Consider the following 18,979-nt stretch of genomic DNA (forward strand, 5'->3'; position numbering starts at 1 on the left):
AACCCCATTGTACCACAGAATCTACTTAACCCCGTTGTACCACAGAATCTACTTAACCCCATTATCCACAGGCGACTTAACCCCTTTGTACCACAGAATCTACTTAACCCCGATGTACCACAGAATCTACTTAACCCCGTTGTACCACAGAATCTACTTAACCCCGTTGTACCACAGAATCTACTTAACCCCATTGTCCACAGACGACTTAACCCCATTGAACCACAGAATCTACTTAACCCCGTTATACCACAGAATCTACTTATCGCCATTGTCCACAGACGACTTAACCCCTTTGTACCACGGAATCTACTTAACCCCGTTGTACCACAGAATCTACTTAACCCCATTGTCCCCAGACGACTTAACCCCATTGAACCACAGAATCTACTTAACCCCGTTGTACCACAGAATCTACTTAACCACTGTTGCACCACAGAATCTACTTAACCCCTGCTGCACTACAGAACGTATTTAACCCCATTGTACCACAGAATCTACTTAACCCCGTTGTACCACAGAATCTACTTAACCCCATTGTACCACAGAATCTACTTAACCCCGTTGTACCACAGAATCTAATTAACCCAACTGTACTACAGAATCTACTTAACCCCTGTGTCCACAGACTACTTAACCACATTGTACCACAGAAGCTACTTAACCCCATTCTACCACAGATTCTACTTAACCCCCATTGTACTACACAATGGACTTAACCCCTGTTGTCCACAGACTTCTTAACCCCATTGTACCACAGAATCTAATTAAATCCGTTGTACCACAGAATCTACTTAACCCCGTTGTTCCACAAAATCTACTTAACCCCATTGTACCACAGAATCTACTTAACCCCATTATCCACAGGCGACTTAACCCCATTGTACCACAGAATCTACTTAACCCCGTTGTACCACAGAATCTACTTAACCCCATTGTACCACAGAATCTTCTTAACCCCATTGTACGACAGACGACTTAACCCCATTGTACCACAGAATCTACTTAACCCCGTTGTACCACAGAATCTACTTAACCCCATTGTACCACAGAATGTACTTAACCCCATTGTACCACAGATTCTACTTAACCCCCATTGTACTACATAATGGACTTAACCCCTGTTGTCCACAGACTGCTTAACCCCATTGTACCACAGAATCTACATAAATCCGTTGTACCACAGAATCTACTTAACCCCGTTGTACCACAGAATCTACTTAACCCCATTGTCCACAGACGACTTAACCCCATTGTACCAGAGAATCTACTTAAACCCGTTGTACCACAGAATCTACTTAACCCCGTTGTACCACAGAATCTACTTAACCCCGTTGTACCACAGAATCTACTTAACCCCATTGAACCACAGAATCTACTTAACCCCGTTGTAGCACAGTATCTACTTTACCCCATTGTCCACAGACTACTTAACCCCATTGTACCACAGAATCTACTTAACCCCGTTGTACCACAGAATCTACTTAACCACACTGTACAACGAAATCTACTTAACCCCGTTGTACCACAGAATCTACTTAACCACTGTTGCACCACAGAACCTACTTAACCCCTGTTGCACTACAGAACCTATTTAACCCCATTGTACCACAGAATCTACTTAACCCCGTTGTACCACAGAGTCTACTTAACCCCATTGTACCACAGAATCTACTTAACCCCGTTGTACCACAGAATCTAATTAACCCAACTGTACTACAGAATCTACTTAACCCCTGTGTCCACAGACTACTTAACCACATTGTACCACAGAATCTACTTAACCCCATTCTACCACAGATTCTACTTAACCCCCGTTGTACTACATAATGGACTTAACCCCTGTTGTCCACAGACTTCTTAACCCCATTGTACCACAGAATCTAATTAAATCCGTTGTACCACAGAATCTACTTAACCCCGTTGTTCCACAAAATCTACTTAACCCCATTGTACCACAGAATCTACTTAACCCCATTATCCACAGGCGACTTAACCCCATTGTACCACAGAATCTACTTAACCCCGTTGTACCACAGAATCTACTTAACCCCGTTGTACCACAGAATCTACTTAACCCCATTGTACCACAGAATCTTCTTAACCCCATTGTACGACAGACGACTTAACCCCATTGTACCACAGAATCTACTTAACCCCGTTGTACCACAGAATCTACTTAACCCCATTATCCACAGGCGACTTAACCCCTTTGTACCACAGAATCTACTTAACCCCGATGTACCACAGAATCTACTTAACCCCGTTGTACCACAGAATCTACTTAACCCCGTTGTACCACAGAATCTACTTAACCCCATTGTCCACAGACGACTTAACCCCATTGAACCACAGAATCTACTTAACCCCGTTATACCACAGAATCTACTTATCGCCATTGTCCACAGACGACTTAACCCCTTTGTACCACGGAATCTACTTAACCCCGTTGTACCACAGAATCTACTTAACCCCATTGTCCCCAGACGACTTAACCCCATTGAACCACAGAATCTACTTAACCCCGTTGTACCACAGAATCTACTTAACCACTGTTGCACCACAGAATCTACTTAACCCCTGCTGCACTACAGAACGTATTTAACCCCATTGTACCACAGAATCTACTTAACCCCGTTGTACCACAGAATCTACTTAACCCCATTGTACCACAGAATCTACTTAACCCCGTTGTACCACAGAATCTAATTAACCCAACTGTACTACAGAATCTACTTAACCCCTGTGTCCACAGACTACTTAACCACATTGTACCACAGAAGCTACTTAACCCCATTCTACCACAGATTCTACTTAACCCCCATTGTACTACACAATGGACTTAACCCCTGTTGTCCACAGACTTCTTAACCCCATTGTACCACAGAATCTAATTAAATCCGTTGTACCACAGAATCTACTTAACCCCGTTGTTCCACAAAATCTACTTAACCCCATTGTACCACAGAATCTACTTAACCCCATTATCCACAGGCGACTTAACCCCATTGTACCACAGAATCTACTTAACCCCGTTGTACCACAGAATCTACTTAACCCCGTTGTACCACAGAATCTACTTAACCCCATTGTACCACAGAATCTTCTTAACCCCATTGTACGACAGACGACTTAACCCCATTGTACCACAGAATCTACTTAACCCCGTTGTACCACAGAATCTACTTAACCCCATTATCCACAGGCGACTTAACCCCTTTGTACCACAGAATCTACTTAACCCCGATGTACCACAGAATCTACTTAACCCCGTTGTACCACAGAATCTACTTAACCCCGTTGTACCACAGAATCTACTTAACCCCATTGTCCACAGACGACTTAACCCCATTGAACCACAGAATCTACTTAACCCCGTTATACCACAGAATCTACTTAACGCCATTGTCCACAAACGACTTAACCCCTTTGTACCACGGAATCTACTTAACCCCGTTGTACCACAGAATCTACTTAACCCCATTGTACCACAGAATCTACTTCACCCCGTTGTTCCACAGAATCTACTTAACCCCGTTGTACCACAGAATCTACTTAACCCCATTGAACCACAGAATCTACTTAACCCCATTGAACCACAGAATCTACTTAACCCCGTTGTACCACAGAATCTACTTAACCCCGTTGTACCACAGAATCTACTTAACCCCGTTGTACCACAGAATCTACTTAACCCCATTGTCCACAGACGACTTAACCCCTTTGTACCACGGAATCTACTTAACCCCGTTGTACCACAGAATCTACTTAACCCCATTGTACCACAGAATCTACTTCACCCCGTTGTACCACAGAATCTACTTAACGCCGTTGTACCACAGAATCTACTTAACCCCATTGAACCACAGAATGTACTTAACCCCATTGTACCACAGAATCTATTTAACCCCATTGTCCACAGACGACTTAACCCCGTTATACCACAGAATCTACTTCACCCCGTTGTACCACAGAATCTACTTAACCCCATTGAGCCATAGAATCTACTTAACCCCATTGTCCACAGACGACTTCACCCCGTTGTACCAGAGAATCTACTTTACCCCGTTGTACCACAGAATCTACTTAACCCCGTTGTACCACAGAATCTACTTAACCCCATTGTACCACAGAATCTACTTAACCCCGTTGTACCACAGAATCTACTTAACCCCGTTGTACCACAGAATCTACTTAACCCCTGTTGCACTACAGAACCTATTTAACCCCAATGTACCACAGAATCTACTTAACCCCATTGTACCACAGACTCTACTTACCCCCATTGTACCACAGAATCTACTTAACCCCTGTTGCACCACAGAATATACTTAACCCCTGTTGCACTACAGAACCTACTTAACCCCATTGTACCACAGAATCTACTTAACCCCATTGTACCACAGTATCTACTTAACCCCATTGTACCACAGAATCTACTTACCCCCATTGTACCACAGAATCTACTTAACCCCTGTTCCACCACAGAATCTACTTAACCCCTGTTGCACTACAGAACGTATTTAAACCCATTGTACCAAGAATCTACTTAACCCCATTGTACCACAGAATCTACTTAACCCCATTGTACCACAGAATCTACTTAACCCCTGTTGCACTACAGAACCTATTTAACCCCATTGTACCACAGAATCTACTTAACCCTGTTGTACCACAGAATCTACTTAACCCCATTGTGCCACAGAATCTACATAACCCCATTGTACCACAGAATCTACTTCACCACTGTTGCACCACAGAATCTACTTAACCCCTGTTGCACTACAGAACCTATTTAACCCCATTGTACCACAGAATCTACTTAACCCCGTTGTACCACAGAATCTACTTAACCACTGTTGCACCACAGAACCTACTTAACCCCTGTTGCACTACAGAACCTATTTAACCCCATTGTACCACAGAATCTACTTAACCCCGTTGTACCACAGAGTCTACTTAACCCCATTGTACCACAGAATCTACTTAACCCCGTTGTACCACAGAATCTAATTAACCCAACTGTACTACAGAATCTACTTAACCCCTGTGTCCACAGACTACTTAACCACATTGTACCACAGAATCTACTTAACCCCATTCTACCACAGATTCTACTTAACCCCCGTTGTACTACATAATGGACTTAACCCCTGTTGTCCACAGACTTCTTAACCCCATTGTACCACAGAATCTAATTAAATCCGCGGTACCACAGAATCTACTTAACCCCGTTGTTCCACAGAATCTACTTAACCCCATTGTACCACAGAATCTACTTAACCCCATTATCCACAGGCGACTTAACCCCATTGTACCACAGAATCTACTTAACCCCGTTGTACCACAGAATCTACTAACCCCGTTGTACCACAGAATCTACTTAACCCCATTGTACCACAGATTCTTCTTAACCCCATTGTACCACAGACGACTTAACCCCATTGTACCACAGAATCTACTTAACCCCGTTGTACCACAGAATCTACTTAACCCCATTATCCACAGGCGACTTAACCCCATTGTACCACAGAATCTACTTAACCCCGTTGTACCACAGAATCTACTTAACCCCGTTGTACCACAGAATCTACTTAACCCCGTTGTACCACAGAATCTACTTAACCCCATTGTACCACAGAATCTACTTAACCCCGTTGTACCACAGAATCTACTTAAACCCGTTGTACCACAGAGTCTACTTAAACCCGTTGTAGCACAGAATCTACTTAACCCCATTGTACCACAGAATCTACTTAAACCCGTTGTACCACAGAATCTACTTAACCCCATTGTACCACAGAATCTACTTAACCCCATTGTCCACAGACGACTTAACCCCATTGACCCACAGAATCTACTTACCCCCATTGTACCACAGAATCTACTTAACCTCTGTTGTACCACAGAATCTACTTAACCTCATTGTCCACAGACGACTTAACCCCATTGTACCACGGAATCTACTTAACCCCGTTGTAGCACAGAATCTACTTAACCCCGTTGTACCAGAGAATCTACTTAACCCCGTTGTACCACAGAATCTACTTAACCCCATTGTCCACAGACGACTTAACCCCATTGACCCACAGAATCTACTTACCCCCATTGTACCACAGAATCTACTTAACCTCTGTTGTACCACAGCATCTACTTAACCCCATTGTCCACAGACGACTTAACCCCATTGTACCACGGAATCTACTTAACCCCGTTGTAGCACAGAATCTACTTAACCCCGTTGTACCAGAGAATCTACTTAACCCCGTTGTACCACAGAATCTACTTAACCCCATTGTCCACAGACGACTTAACCCCATTGACCCACAGAATCTACTTACCCCCATTGTACCACAGAATCTACTTAACCTCTGTTGTACCACAGAATCTACTTAACCCCATTCTACCACAGATTCTACTTAACCCCCATTGTACTACATAATGGACTTAACCCCTGTTGTCCACAGACTTCTTAACCCCATTGTACCACAGAATCTAATTAAATCCGTTGTACCACAGAATCTACTTTACCCCATTGTCCACAGACGACGTAACCCCATTGAACCACAGAATCTACTTAACCCCGTTGTACCATGGAATCTACTTAACCCCGTTGTACCACAGAATCTTCTTAACCCCGTTGTTCCACATAATCTACTTAACCCCGTTGTACCAGAGAATCTACTTAACCCCGTTGTACCACAGAATCTACTTAACCCCATTGTACCACGGAATCTACTTAACCCCGTTGTAGCACAGAATCTACTTAACCCCGTTGTACCATAGAATCTACTTTACCCATTGTCCACACAATCTACTTACCCCATTGTACCACAGAATCTACTTAACCTCTGTTGTACCACAGAATCTACTTACCCCCATTGTACCACAGAATCTACTTAACCTCTGTTGTACCACAGAATCTACTTAACCACTGTTGCACCACAGAATCTACTTAACCCCTGTGTCCACAGACTACTTAACCACATTGTACCACAGAATCGACTTAACCCCATTCTACCACAGATTCTACTTAACCCCCATTGTACTACATAATGGACTTAACCCCTGTTGTCCACAGACTTCTTAACCCCATTGTACCACAGAATCTAATTAAATCCGTTGTACCAAAGAATCTACTTAACCCCGTTGTACTACAGAATCTACTTAACCCCGTTGTACCACAGAATCTACTTAACCCCGTTGTACCACAGAATCTACTTAACCCCATTGTACCACAGAATCTACTTAACCCCGTTGTACCACAGAATCTAATTAACCCAACTGTACTACAGAATCTACTTAACCCCTGTGTCCACAGACTAATTAACCACATTGTACCACAGAATCTACTTAACCCCATTGTACCACAGATTCTACTTAACCCCCATTGTACTACATAATGGACTTAACCCCTGTTGTCCACAGACTGCTTAACCCCATTGTACCACAGAATCTACATAAATCCGTTGTACCACAGAATCTACTTAACCCCGTTGTACCACAGAATCTACTTAACCCCATTGTCCACAGACGACTTAACCCCATTGTACCAGAGAATCTACTTAAACCCGTTGTACCACAGAATCTACTTAACCCCGTTGTACCACAGAATCTACTTAACCCCGTTGTACCACAGAATCTACTTAACCCCATTGAACCACAGAATCTACTTAACCCCGTTGTAGCACAGTATCTACTTTACCCCATTGTCCACAGACTACTTAACCCCATTGTACCACAGAATCTACTTAACCCCGTTGTACCACAGAATCTACTTAACCACACTGTACAACGAAATCTACTTAACCCCATTGTACCACAGAATCTACTTAACCCCGTTGTAGCACAGTATCTACTTTACCCCATTGTCCACAGACTACTTAACCCCATTGTACCAGAGAATCTACTTAACCCCATTGTACCACAGAATCTACTTAACTCCATTGTCCACAGACTACTTAACCCCGTTGTACCACAGAATCTACTTAACCCCTGTTGCACTACAGAACCTATTTAACCCAATTGTACCACAGAATCTACCTAACCCCGTACCACAGAATCTACTTAACCCCATTGTACCACAGAATCTAGTTAACCCCTTTGTCCACAGAGGACTTAACCCAATTGTACCACAGAATCTACCTAACCCCGTACCACAGAATCTACTTAACCCCATTGTACCACAGAATCTAGTTATCCCCGTTGTACCACAGAATCTACTTAACCCCGGTGTACCACAGAATCTACTTAACCCCGTTGTACCACAGAATCTAATTAACCCAACTGTAATACAGAATCTACTTAACTCCTGTGTCCACAGATTACTTAACCACATTGTACCACAGAATCTACTTAAATCCGTTGTACCAAAGAATCTACTTAACCCCGTTGTACCAGAGAATCTACTTAACCCCGTTGTAGCACAGAATCTACTTTACCCCACTGTACCACAGAATCTACTTAACCCCATTGTACCACAGAATCTACTTCACCCCATTGTCCACAGACGACTTAACCCTATTGTACCACAGAATCTACTTAACCCCGTTGTAGCACAGAATCTACTTAACCCCGTTGTACCGCAGAATCTACTTAACCCCGTTGTACCACAGAATCTACTTAACCCCATTGTACCACAGAATCTACTTAACCCCGTTGTACCACAGAATCTACTTAACCCCGTTGTAGCACAGAATCTACTTAACCCCGTTGTACCACAGAATCTACTTAACCCCGTTGTACCACAGAATCTACTTAACCCCATTGTCTACAGACGACTTAACCCCATTGTACCAGAGAATCTACTTAAACCCGTTGTACCACAGAATCTACTTAACCCCGTTGTACCACAGAATCTACTTAACCCCGTTGTACCACAGAATCTACTTAACCCCATTGAACCACAGAATCTACTTAACCCCGTTGTAGGACAGTATCTACTTTACCCCATTGTCCACAGACTACTTAACCCCATTGTACCACAGAATCTACTTAACCCCGTTGTACCACAGAATCTACTTAACCACACTGTACAACGAAATCTACTTAACCCCATTGTACCACAGAATCTACTTAACCCCGTTGTGCCACAGAATCTACTTAACCCCGTTGTAGCACAGAATCTACTTAACCCCGTTGTACCACAGAATCTACTTAACCCCGTTGTACCACAGAATCTACTTAACCCCATTGTCCACAGACGACTTAACCCCATTGTACCAGAGAATCTACTTAAACCCGTTGTACCACAGAATCTACTTAACCCCGTTGTACCACAGAATCTACTTAACCCCGTTGTACCACAGAATCTACTTAACCCCATTGAACCACAGAATCTACTTAACCCCGTTGTAGGACAGTATCTACTTTACCCCATTGTCCACAGACTACTTAACCCCATTGTACCACAGAATCTACTTAACCCCGTTGTACCACAGAATCTACTTAACCACACTGTACAACGAAATCTACTTAACCCCATTGTACCACAGAATCTACTTAACCCCGTTGTAGCACAGTATCTACTTTACCCCATTGTCCACAGACTACTTAACCCCATTGTACCAGAGAATCTACTTAACCCCATTGTACCAGAGAATCTACTTAACTCCATTGTCCACAGACTACTTAACCCCGTTGTACCACAGAATCTACTTAACCCCTGTTGCACTACAGAACCTATTTAACCCCGTTGTACCACAGAATCTACCTAACCCCGTACCACAGAATCTACTTAACCCCATTGTACCACAGAATCTAGTTAACCCCGTTGTACCACAGAATCTACTTAACCCCGGTGTACCACAGAATCTACTTAACCCCGTTGTACCACAGAATCTAATTAACCCAACTGTACTACAGAATCTACTTAACTCCTGTGTCCGCAGATTACTTAACCACATTGTACCACAGAATCTACTTAAATCCGTTTTACCAAAGAATCTACTTAACCCCATTGTACCACAGAATCTACTTAACCCCGTTGTACCACAGAATCTACTTAACCCCGTTGTCCACAGACGACTTAACCCTATTGTACCACAGAATCTACTTAACCCCGTTGTCCACAGACGACTTAACCCTATTGTACCACAGAATCTACTTAACCCCGTTGTACCACAGAATCTACTTAACCCCATTGTACCACAGAATCTACTTAACCCCGTTGTACCACAGAATCTACTTAACCCCGTTGTCCACAGACGACTTAACCCTATTGTACCACAGAATCTACTTAACCCCGTTGTACCACAGAATCTACTTAACCCCATTGTCCACAGACGACTTAACCCCATTGTACCAGTGAATCTACTTAAACCCGTTGTACCACAGAATCTACTTAACCCCGTTGTACCACAGAATCTACTTAACCCCGTTGTACCACAGAATCTACTTAACCCCATTGAACCACAGAATCTACTTAACCCCGTTGTAGGACAGTATCTACTTTACCCCATTGTCCACAGACTACTTAACCCCATTGTACCACAGAATCTACTTAACCCCGTTGTACCACAGAATCTACTTAACCACACTGTACAACGAAATCTACTTAACCCCATTGTACCACAGAATCTACTTAACCCCGTTGTACCACAGAATCTACTTAACCCCGTTGTCCACAGACGACTTAACCCTATTGTACCACAGAATCTACTTAACCCCGTTGTCCACAGACGACTTAACCCCATTGTACCACAGAATCTACTTTACCCCGTTGTACCACAGATTCTACTTAACCCCGTTGTACCGCAGAATCTACTTAACCCCATTGTACCACAGAATCTACTTAACCCCGTTGTCCACAGACGACTTAACCCTATTGTACCACAGAATCTACTTAACCCCGTTGTAGCACAGAATCTACTTAACCCCGTTGTACCGCAGAATCTACTTAACCCCATTGTACCACAGAATCTACTTAACCCCGTTGTACCACAGAATCTACTTAACCCCGTTGTAGCACAGAATCTACTTAACCCCGTTGTACCACAGAATCTACTTAACCCCGTTGTACCACAGAATCTACTTAACCCCGTTGTACCACAGAATCTTCTTAACCGCATTGTCTACAGACTACTTAACCCCATTGTACCACAGAATCTACTTAACCCCTGTTGCACCACAGAACCTACTTAACCCCATTGTACCACAGAATCTACTTAACCCCGTTGTAACTCAGAATCTACTTAACCCCTGTTGCACCACAGAACCTACTTAACCCCGTTGTACCACAGAATCTAGTTAACCCCATTGTACTACAGAATCTACTTAACCCCATTGTACCACAGAGTCTACTTAACCCCATTGTCCTACAGAATCTACTTAACCCCATTGTAGCAGAGTCGATTTAAAGGTATTACAATAGAGAGTCCAACTTAACCCCTACTGCCCGTAGAATCTACTTATGGCTTTTGTACTAAAAAGTCCACTGAACCCCTAAGGCTGTCTACTTAACGGGATAATATTTCAGACTTTAGTAATCTCAATTGTACAATAGTGCCTACTTAGCCTCTGTTGTAGAAACAATGTCTAATTGATCCTTGGTGTGTTAGGGCCTATTTAAGCCCTCTGCCTGCGAATGAGGCCGCCGTGACTACTTGCTATGCACGCAGCTGTCTACTTAACTGGATAATATTACAGACTTTAGTAATCTCCATTGTACAATAGTGCCTACTTAGCCTCCGTTGTAGAAACAATGTCTAATTGATCCCTGGTGCAATAGAGCCTATTTAAGCCCTCTGCCTGTCTACTTAATGTAGCGTCAGTTAACAGAATATACTCCACGGAAGACCCTGACACTGATAGTCCACAGAGTCTATTTCACCATTGGCACAGCTGGGCACCCCAGCCGGTAGACAGCATGAGGAGGCGCTGACTGGGCCAGGGAAACGGTTCTGACTCGTCAAAGGAGCTCCAACTGATGCGAAACAACCATTCGCTTCGCAGAGAGGGGACCGTGATGGGAAACTCGGGGTTGGCTTCGAATCGGCTCATGAGGCAACACAGCCTCCCCCACACTAGTTTTCAAATTCCCGAGTGTTCATGTATCGAACAAGTCGGATGTCCTTTAGGGTGGTTAAGAAGACGTATTGAGATCAAGCATAAGAGATCCCGCCACACCACTTTCTCGCAGCACCCATCGGGCGGGAGGTACAGAAGCCTGAAGTCCCACACCACCAGGTTCAGGAACAGTTACTTCCCTTCAACCGTTCGGTTCATGAAACGACCGATATATCTCCAGTCACTTGCTCAAATCCAAAACACCGTGACAACCCTGCACTACAATTGGCATTAATTTTCCTTCTAGATGTGTTTTCTTGTAAAATAATGCTTAATTTATTGTTCTTTCTCGTGAATGTTGTGAATCTGATGCTACTGCAAGAATTTTTTTTGTGCTTGTGCAGACGTGTATTCGCACAGCTGGCGATGAACTCAGCACAGGCATTCATCCGTTTATTTAATTATTCATTCAGTAATACAATGTCTTTCCATCTCTTCCAAATATGCTGCCCCAGCCCGATTAGCGCCATCCTAATCACGGAAGGGGGGCGCAATTTACAATACCCAATTAGCCCACGTGGTACGTCTTTGGATCGTGGGAGGGAACCGGAGCACCCGGAGGAATCCCACCCATTTCACGGGGAATGAATACAGAGACTCCTCACCGAGCGGCAACCGAACTGAACGAAGTCCCATCTCAGAAAGTAACATCAGAAATCGCACAATACCCACCAAGTGGTAGAGTAGGCATTCCGGGAAGGAACCAGGACCCGTATCTGCCCATCCAATTTTCTCCGATTGAGATAGTTGTTCCATTGCCGTGAGGAAGAGTGATCATGATATTACCAGCGACGCCGGGGGATCTGAATCCAAAAGGCTTCAGCGAGAAGGAATTGAGAGAATTGGAAAGTAAGTGGCAATTCATGTTTCCGTCGGTGGAGGGGCCGGTTGGTTCAGGGGCTCGTTGCATTGATTATCCTGACATCCGTCTTTCATGATGTCCCTGTACTTGCGTTTAAAAAATCCAACCTAACGAAGACAAATAAACAGCTCCATTAACTTCAGTGTGGTGCGCTGGGGTGGGGGTTTAGTGAGAGAGATGGATTAACATCAGGGGGATGTAGTCAGCGTTACGGCGCTGTGGAGAGGGACGGTGTGAGGGAGCTGGTTTAATATCAATGCGGCTAGCTAAAATCAGCGAAATGGCGCTGGAGGAGAGCGGTCTGAGGGATGGTGTGTGGGTGATAGATTAACATCGATGGGGATAGAGTCTTCAACATGGCGCTGGAGGAGAGCGGTCTGAGGGGTGGTGTGTAGGTGCTGGATTAACATCGATGGGGATAGAGTCTTCAACATGGCGCTGGAGGAGAGCGGTCTGAGGGATGGTGTGTGGGTGATAGATTAACCTCGATGGGGATAGAGTCATCAACATGGCGCTGGAAAGAGGGATCAGAGTAGGACGATGTGGGCAAGTTGGAATAATGTCAGTGGAGATATAGTCAGTGATAAACGACGCTGGGGAGAGGGACCACCGAGGAATGGTGTAAGGGAGCTGGATTAACGTCCGTAGGTATACACAGCGCGCTGGGCTGAGTGGCGACCCTCGGAAAGCAGGTGAAATTCACAGCAAAATTGCGGCTAATAGGAGACCTTGTAGAAAACGATCCCAACCAGGAGCAGAATTACGAATCCACCAGCCGTTCCTCCGACGATGTACGGCAAAGAATCCACTTCGACCAGAGGTTCAATAACAGTCACAATCTGAAAGGACAGGAGAATTGACAGTCCATATGAATACGGTGTCAGTGCTCCTGGAGTCATCACAGATCATAAGGGGAAAGGGCGGGAGCCGTTCATGGAGTCGGAGAGCGTGCAGGGGCGGTGGCGGTGGCGTCTCACGGGGATCGGAACGGGTGAAAGGGAGGAAAGGGATCAGAGTCGGAGAGGGGTGTAGTGGAGAGATCAATGTAGAGGATGTAGAGGGCTGGGAGACCGGGATGCGTGTAGCCGACAAAGATGTTAACTGAGCCGAGGAGGAATGATGGAGAAGGAACGGGTCACTCGTACGGGAAGTAGTGTAGGAAAAGGAGGGAGGCACGAAAATTGGGAGGGATATAGGGGATGGTCGTGGGATCCCCGAGATTGGGAGGCGGTGGGTGCCGACAGCTGATCCTGCCCTGGTATTGTACCCACGTGCGCTCGGAGCAGGGTCTCTCCCTCGGCTCCCTCCTCGCCTTGGTAGTACCTCCGCCTGTCAAAGTCCATGATTCCCGAAGTACGCAGCTCATACTTCCTCATCTTGTCCTGGAAGTGAAACAGGAGTTGGGGAGTGATTCCTTGTCAGGGTGTGTCCTTGCCTCCCCGATCTGGAAACAGGACTCACTCAGCCCAACCGCTACAGGCCAGGGGTGTGTTGGAGATCTCCCCACTTCCATGCGCACAACACCCGCCATAGGACACTCCCGCTCTCCACTTCCTTGGTGGTGGGGAGGGAGGCTGGGTGTAGTCCATACGCACTGCAGACGCCGTGTAGAATATCCAGTTCACCTTCTGTCAGGGTTGTGTTGGGAGAGCTATAGGTTTGTGAGGTTCGGGCGGCTTGAAGATACTGGAAATTACCACTCGCTCAGGAGCTACACCCCCGTTGATCCCTGTAGTAGTCACTACCCTCCCCAACCCTCTCCCGCTTTACCTTGTTCCGACCATTGATGTCGAGTTGCCCTCTGAGAACGAGGGTCGGAGATGCCCGGTCGCTGAGCTGATCGACAGTACAGTTAATCACCTGATATTCCACTTGGTTACTGTCCTTTGGGGAGAAGGGGTGCAGGTTGGCTGGAGATAGAAAGTACCCCATCCACAGACCCCATCCTCTTCACCCGTCACCGATCCTTCAGCCATCCAATGAATACTCGCCAACAGATCACAGACATTCTCGCTGACTCTGCCCCAATTTACCGCATCCACACCCACTGTCCGCGGACATTCTTTCCCGACTTTGATTCTTCCTTCCCAACCCACCAAATCCCGTCCTCTTGAACGCGGACTCCCCCGACCAGCATCGACTGTCCCCCGCCCACCCGCCAAGTCCTTTCTCACAGTCCATGGCCACTCTCCACATCACCGACTCCCCCATCCCCAGCCCCCGAATCCCCTCCTACCGCCCACAGACACCCTCTGCCATCACCGTCTCCCCCACCCACCGAATCCCCTCCCTCCGCCCACAGACACCCTCCACCATCACCGTCTCCCTCACCCACCGAATCCCCTCCCACTGCCCACAGACACCCTCGCCATTACCAGCTCTCCTTGGGTTATTGGGCTGAACAACGGAAAGTGGAATTTCATTTAGATGTACGCGAGGTATTGCATTCCGGGATGACAGACCGGGGAGGGCTTTCACAGAGGACGATAGGACCCTGGGGAATGTTACGGAACAGAGGGACCCGGGGGTACAGATACCTGAAACTGGCATCTTTCGGCAAACCACGTACAGAGCGTTTACAGGCTGATGAAGAAGGCACTTGGGACATTAACCTTCGTCAGTCGGGGGGACTGATTACAGGAGTTGGAATGCTACTCGGGATCGTGCTTGGAGTATTGTGTTCAGTGGTGCTCGCCCTGCTCCTGGAGAGATGCCGTTAGGGTGCAGAGAATATTTACGAGAATGGGCGGGGTCGTGCTTGGAGTATTGTGTTCAGTGGTGCTCGCCCTGCTCCTGGAGAGATGCCGTTAGGGTGCAGAGAATATTTACGAGAATGTTGCCGGGACTTGAAGGATTGGGTTATAGAGAGAGTTGGACATATTGGGACTTTTCTGTCTGGAGTGAGTGTGCACCGTCTTTCCCCCCAGGGCTGGGGTACTGAGAACCAAAGGGGCACAGGTTTAAGGTGAAAAGAAAGAGAGACTTAATAGGAACCGGAGGGGCAACAGTTTCACCCAGTTGGAGGTCCATTTGGAACTAGCTGCTAGAGGAAGTAGTTAAGGCATGTACATAAAACAGAGGAAATTACATCACAGTACAGGCCATTCGGCCATTAACGTGTGTCTATCCATGCGCCTATCTAAGAGTTTCTTAAATGTCCGAGTATGTATCGAGTGCCATCCCCGACAGAGAGTTCAACGCACCCACCACTCTGTAACGACTTACACCTGATACTCCCTCGACATTTCCACTCCCTCAATCAACATCACGTAGTGCAGGATTCCCAGAGCAGATCCCTGTGGAACACCACTGGCCACCGAGTTCCAGGCAGAATTCGCTCCATCTGCCACCACCTCCGCCTTCTGAGGGCGAGGAGTTTCCGAATCCACGCAGCCAGCTTTCCTTCCCTGGATGGCGTGACTCACGGCTTTGTGAATGAGCCAGGCATGGGGAAACTTACCAAACGCCATACTAAAATACATATATACCACATTCACAGCACTACCTTCATAGAGACAGCACAGAAATAAGTTCTTAGGCCCATCTAGTCCGTGCCAAGCTATTTCAGCTGTCTGCTCCCATCAGCCTGCTCCTGGATTATAACTCTCCATAACCCTGCCAAGCACCTGCTAATCAAACTTCTCTTAATCATTGAAGCCGAGCTCGCATGCTCCACTTGTGCAGGCAGCTCGCTACACAGTCTCACAACCCTCTGCGTGAAGAGGCTTCTCCTCATGTTCCCCTGAAACTTTTCACTTTTCACGCTGAACTCGTGATCTCGAGTTGTAGTTCCACCCAACCTCAGTGAAAGCAAAGCCTGCTTGCACTTACCCTATCTATACCCTTCATAATTTTATATAATTTTATATATCTCCATCAAATTTCCCCTCAGAGCTGGATCTTCTGCGTTCCTAGGAATAGAGTCCTAACAATCAATCTTTCCACGTAGCTCAGGTCCTCCGGACCCGGCAGCACCCTTGTAAATGTTCTCTGCACGCCTTCAAACTTACTTCCATCTTTTCCGTAGGTAGGTGACCAAAACTGCACACAACACTCTAGATTAAGCCTCACCAACGTCTTATACAACTTGAACACAACATCCCATCTCCTGGACCAGAACTTCGATTTATGAAGGCTAATGTGTCAAAGAATTTCTTTACACCCATCTACCTGTGACGCCACTTTCAATTAATAATGGTCCTGTGTTCTCGGATCCCTTTGTTCTACCGCACTGACTATCCCAATGATCAGACTTCTCCAAATGCTTGTAAGTCCTGTTTCTAAGAATCTGCTCCAATAATTTGCCGCCCACTGTCGTAAGGTTCAGTGGGTCTGTAAGTCTCAGGCCGGTCCCTTCTCCCTTTCTTGAACAAAGGAATACCATTTACCACCTCCAAGTCTACCGCTACACTCCCGTGGCCAGTAACGACGTGGCTACTAATAGCCGACTCGAGCAAATGAACCCAGCTGGGATACAGGATGTGGACCAGTAGGTAGGGGTCAGAAGGAAGGATCAGTCTCCATTCTCTCAGACCCCGGGTGTTCTCTCCCCTGGAAGAAGGACACTACAGACCTGTCACCCTAAGTTCCACACCGCCACCGCCTCAGTGACCTCTGGCGCTCAAAAAACAACCCAGTAACGGGTCACCCCTGACCATACCTGTTTGCCCTCGGTAACCGAGGAGTTGGCCTCCGACTCTCGACCGTTGACCGCTACCGGAGGTAGGCAGTTGACGAGATTCGCCAAATGTTCCTGGGGAGGAGAGAGCGGGAGAAAGTCATGACCTCTGACCTGGTTGCATGTGGAGTGGGGAGAGCGTGTCATTCGAGGTCTCACCCATTACCTCAAGGGTGCAGTGGCATCTCGATGCTCCCTTCCTACACGTTCCTCTCCCTCCCTTCTTTTGCCTTTCCCCCCTTCTTGTGCCCTTCCCCCTTTTTTGCGCCCCTCTCTCTCCGCCTCACGTTCCTTTCTTCCCCCTCCTCGCACAATCTCTTTCTTCCTCGGTCCGTTTCCCCACCTCGCCACCACTCCCTTCTCCCTCTCTTCCTCCGCCTTCCATGCCTCTTTCCTCCTGATCCCACCTTCCTCTCTTCTCGCCCCTTTCTCTCCCCCTCCCAATCCACCCTTCCTCGCCCCACCCTCCCCTCCTTCGCACATCTCGCCCCGTTCCTCGTACCTCGCTGCCCCTCTCACTCTCCCTCACCTGCTCCAATGTGACTTTCTTAATGTTCCAGGTGAAGATGTCCGATTTGTATCCAATGAAAAACGAGACGGAGATGGGCAAAGACTGTCGGGCGGAGTTCATCAACTGCGGAGTAGGAACCAAAGAGGGTCAGAGAGAGGTGGAGGGGGAGGGGGAGGAGAAGAGGGAGAGACGTGAAAGGTTGAGGGGGAGAGGGAAGGAACAAAGTGGGGGAGGGAGAGAGGAGAGGAAGAGAGAGGTGAGAGAGAAATGAGTCGGAAGTGGGAGAGAGAGGAGGGAGTGAAGGGGAAGAGAGAGAAGAGAAAGAAAGGAAGGGAAGGGAAGAAGGGAGAGTAAAGAGGGAGAGAGATGGGGAGAGAAAGAGGGGAGGGAGTGGAAGGAGGAGAGAAAGAGGGGAAGGGAAAGAGAGGCAGCGAATAGCAGTGAGGGGGCGAGAGGTGTTACTGAGGGTATTGGGGAAGGGAGAAAGGCAGAATCAGAAAGAGACAGGGAAATACATGGAGAGGACGGAGACATGGACGCGGCGCGGTGGGGAACCCTGGGGGCGAGGGTTACCTTGTATTTGTGAATGAGTTCATACGTAGAGGTCCGTCCCAGAGTGAAACTGAGATATCCGGGGGAATGCACGCTGAGGACACAACACAGGTCGTCAGAATATCATAACTCCAGTTTGCGGAAAGGCGGCGGGTGAGAGAGGTTGATGAGTCACAGAGAGGGTGGGTAGGGAGGAAAGGGGAAGATGCATTCTACAGCAGGTCCTGTGGTGGAATGGAGAACGCTGCGGGAGGTGAGGGGGAGACGAAGGAGGAGTGAAGTATGGCGGTGGGGGAATGACGGAGCGTGA

General features: G+C 46.7%; 1 protein-coding gene across 5 annotated transcripts in view; it reads right to left on the reverse strand.

The window, feature by feature from the left end:
• Positions 1-12,423: 12,423 nt before the first annotated feature.
• Positions 12,424-18,979, reverse strand: part of LOC132382879 (integrin alpha-M-like) — a 66,496-nt gene continuing 59,940 nt past the window's right edge. For all 5 annotated transcript variants that reach the window (XM_059953383.1, XM_059953384.1, XM_059953382.1 and 2 more), the window contains 7 exons: positions 18,691-18,763; positions 18,136-18,240; positions 17,589-17,681; positions 14,699-14,812; positions 14,200-14,310; positions 13,657-13,767; positions 12,424-13,035 (listed from right to left, as the gene is read on the reverse strand). In XM_059953383.1, the coding sequence (XP_059809366.1) occupies positions 12,928-13,035; positions 13,657-13,767; positions 14,200-14,310; positions 14,699-14,812; positions 17,589-17,681; positions 18,136-18,240; positions 18,691-18,763 (715 nt within the window). In that variant the 3' untranslated portion in view covers positions 12,424-12,927. The remainder of the gene's footprint in view (positions 13,036-13,656; positions 13,768-14,199; positions 14,311-14,698; positions 14,813-17,588; positions 17,682-18,135; positions 18,241-18,690; positions 18,764-18,979) is intronic.

The sequence above is a fragment of the Hypanus sabinus genome, chromosome 29 (genome assembly GCF_030144855.1).
Source record: "Hypanus sabinus isolate sHypSab1 chromosome 29, sHypSab1.hap1, whole genome shotgun sequence".
NCBI lineage: Eukaryota > Metazoa > Chordata > Chondrichthyes > Myliobatiformes > Dasyatidae > Hypanus > Hypanus sabinus.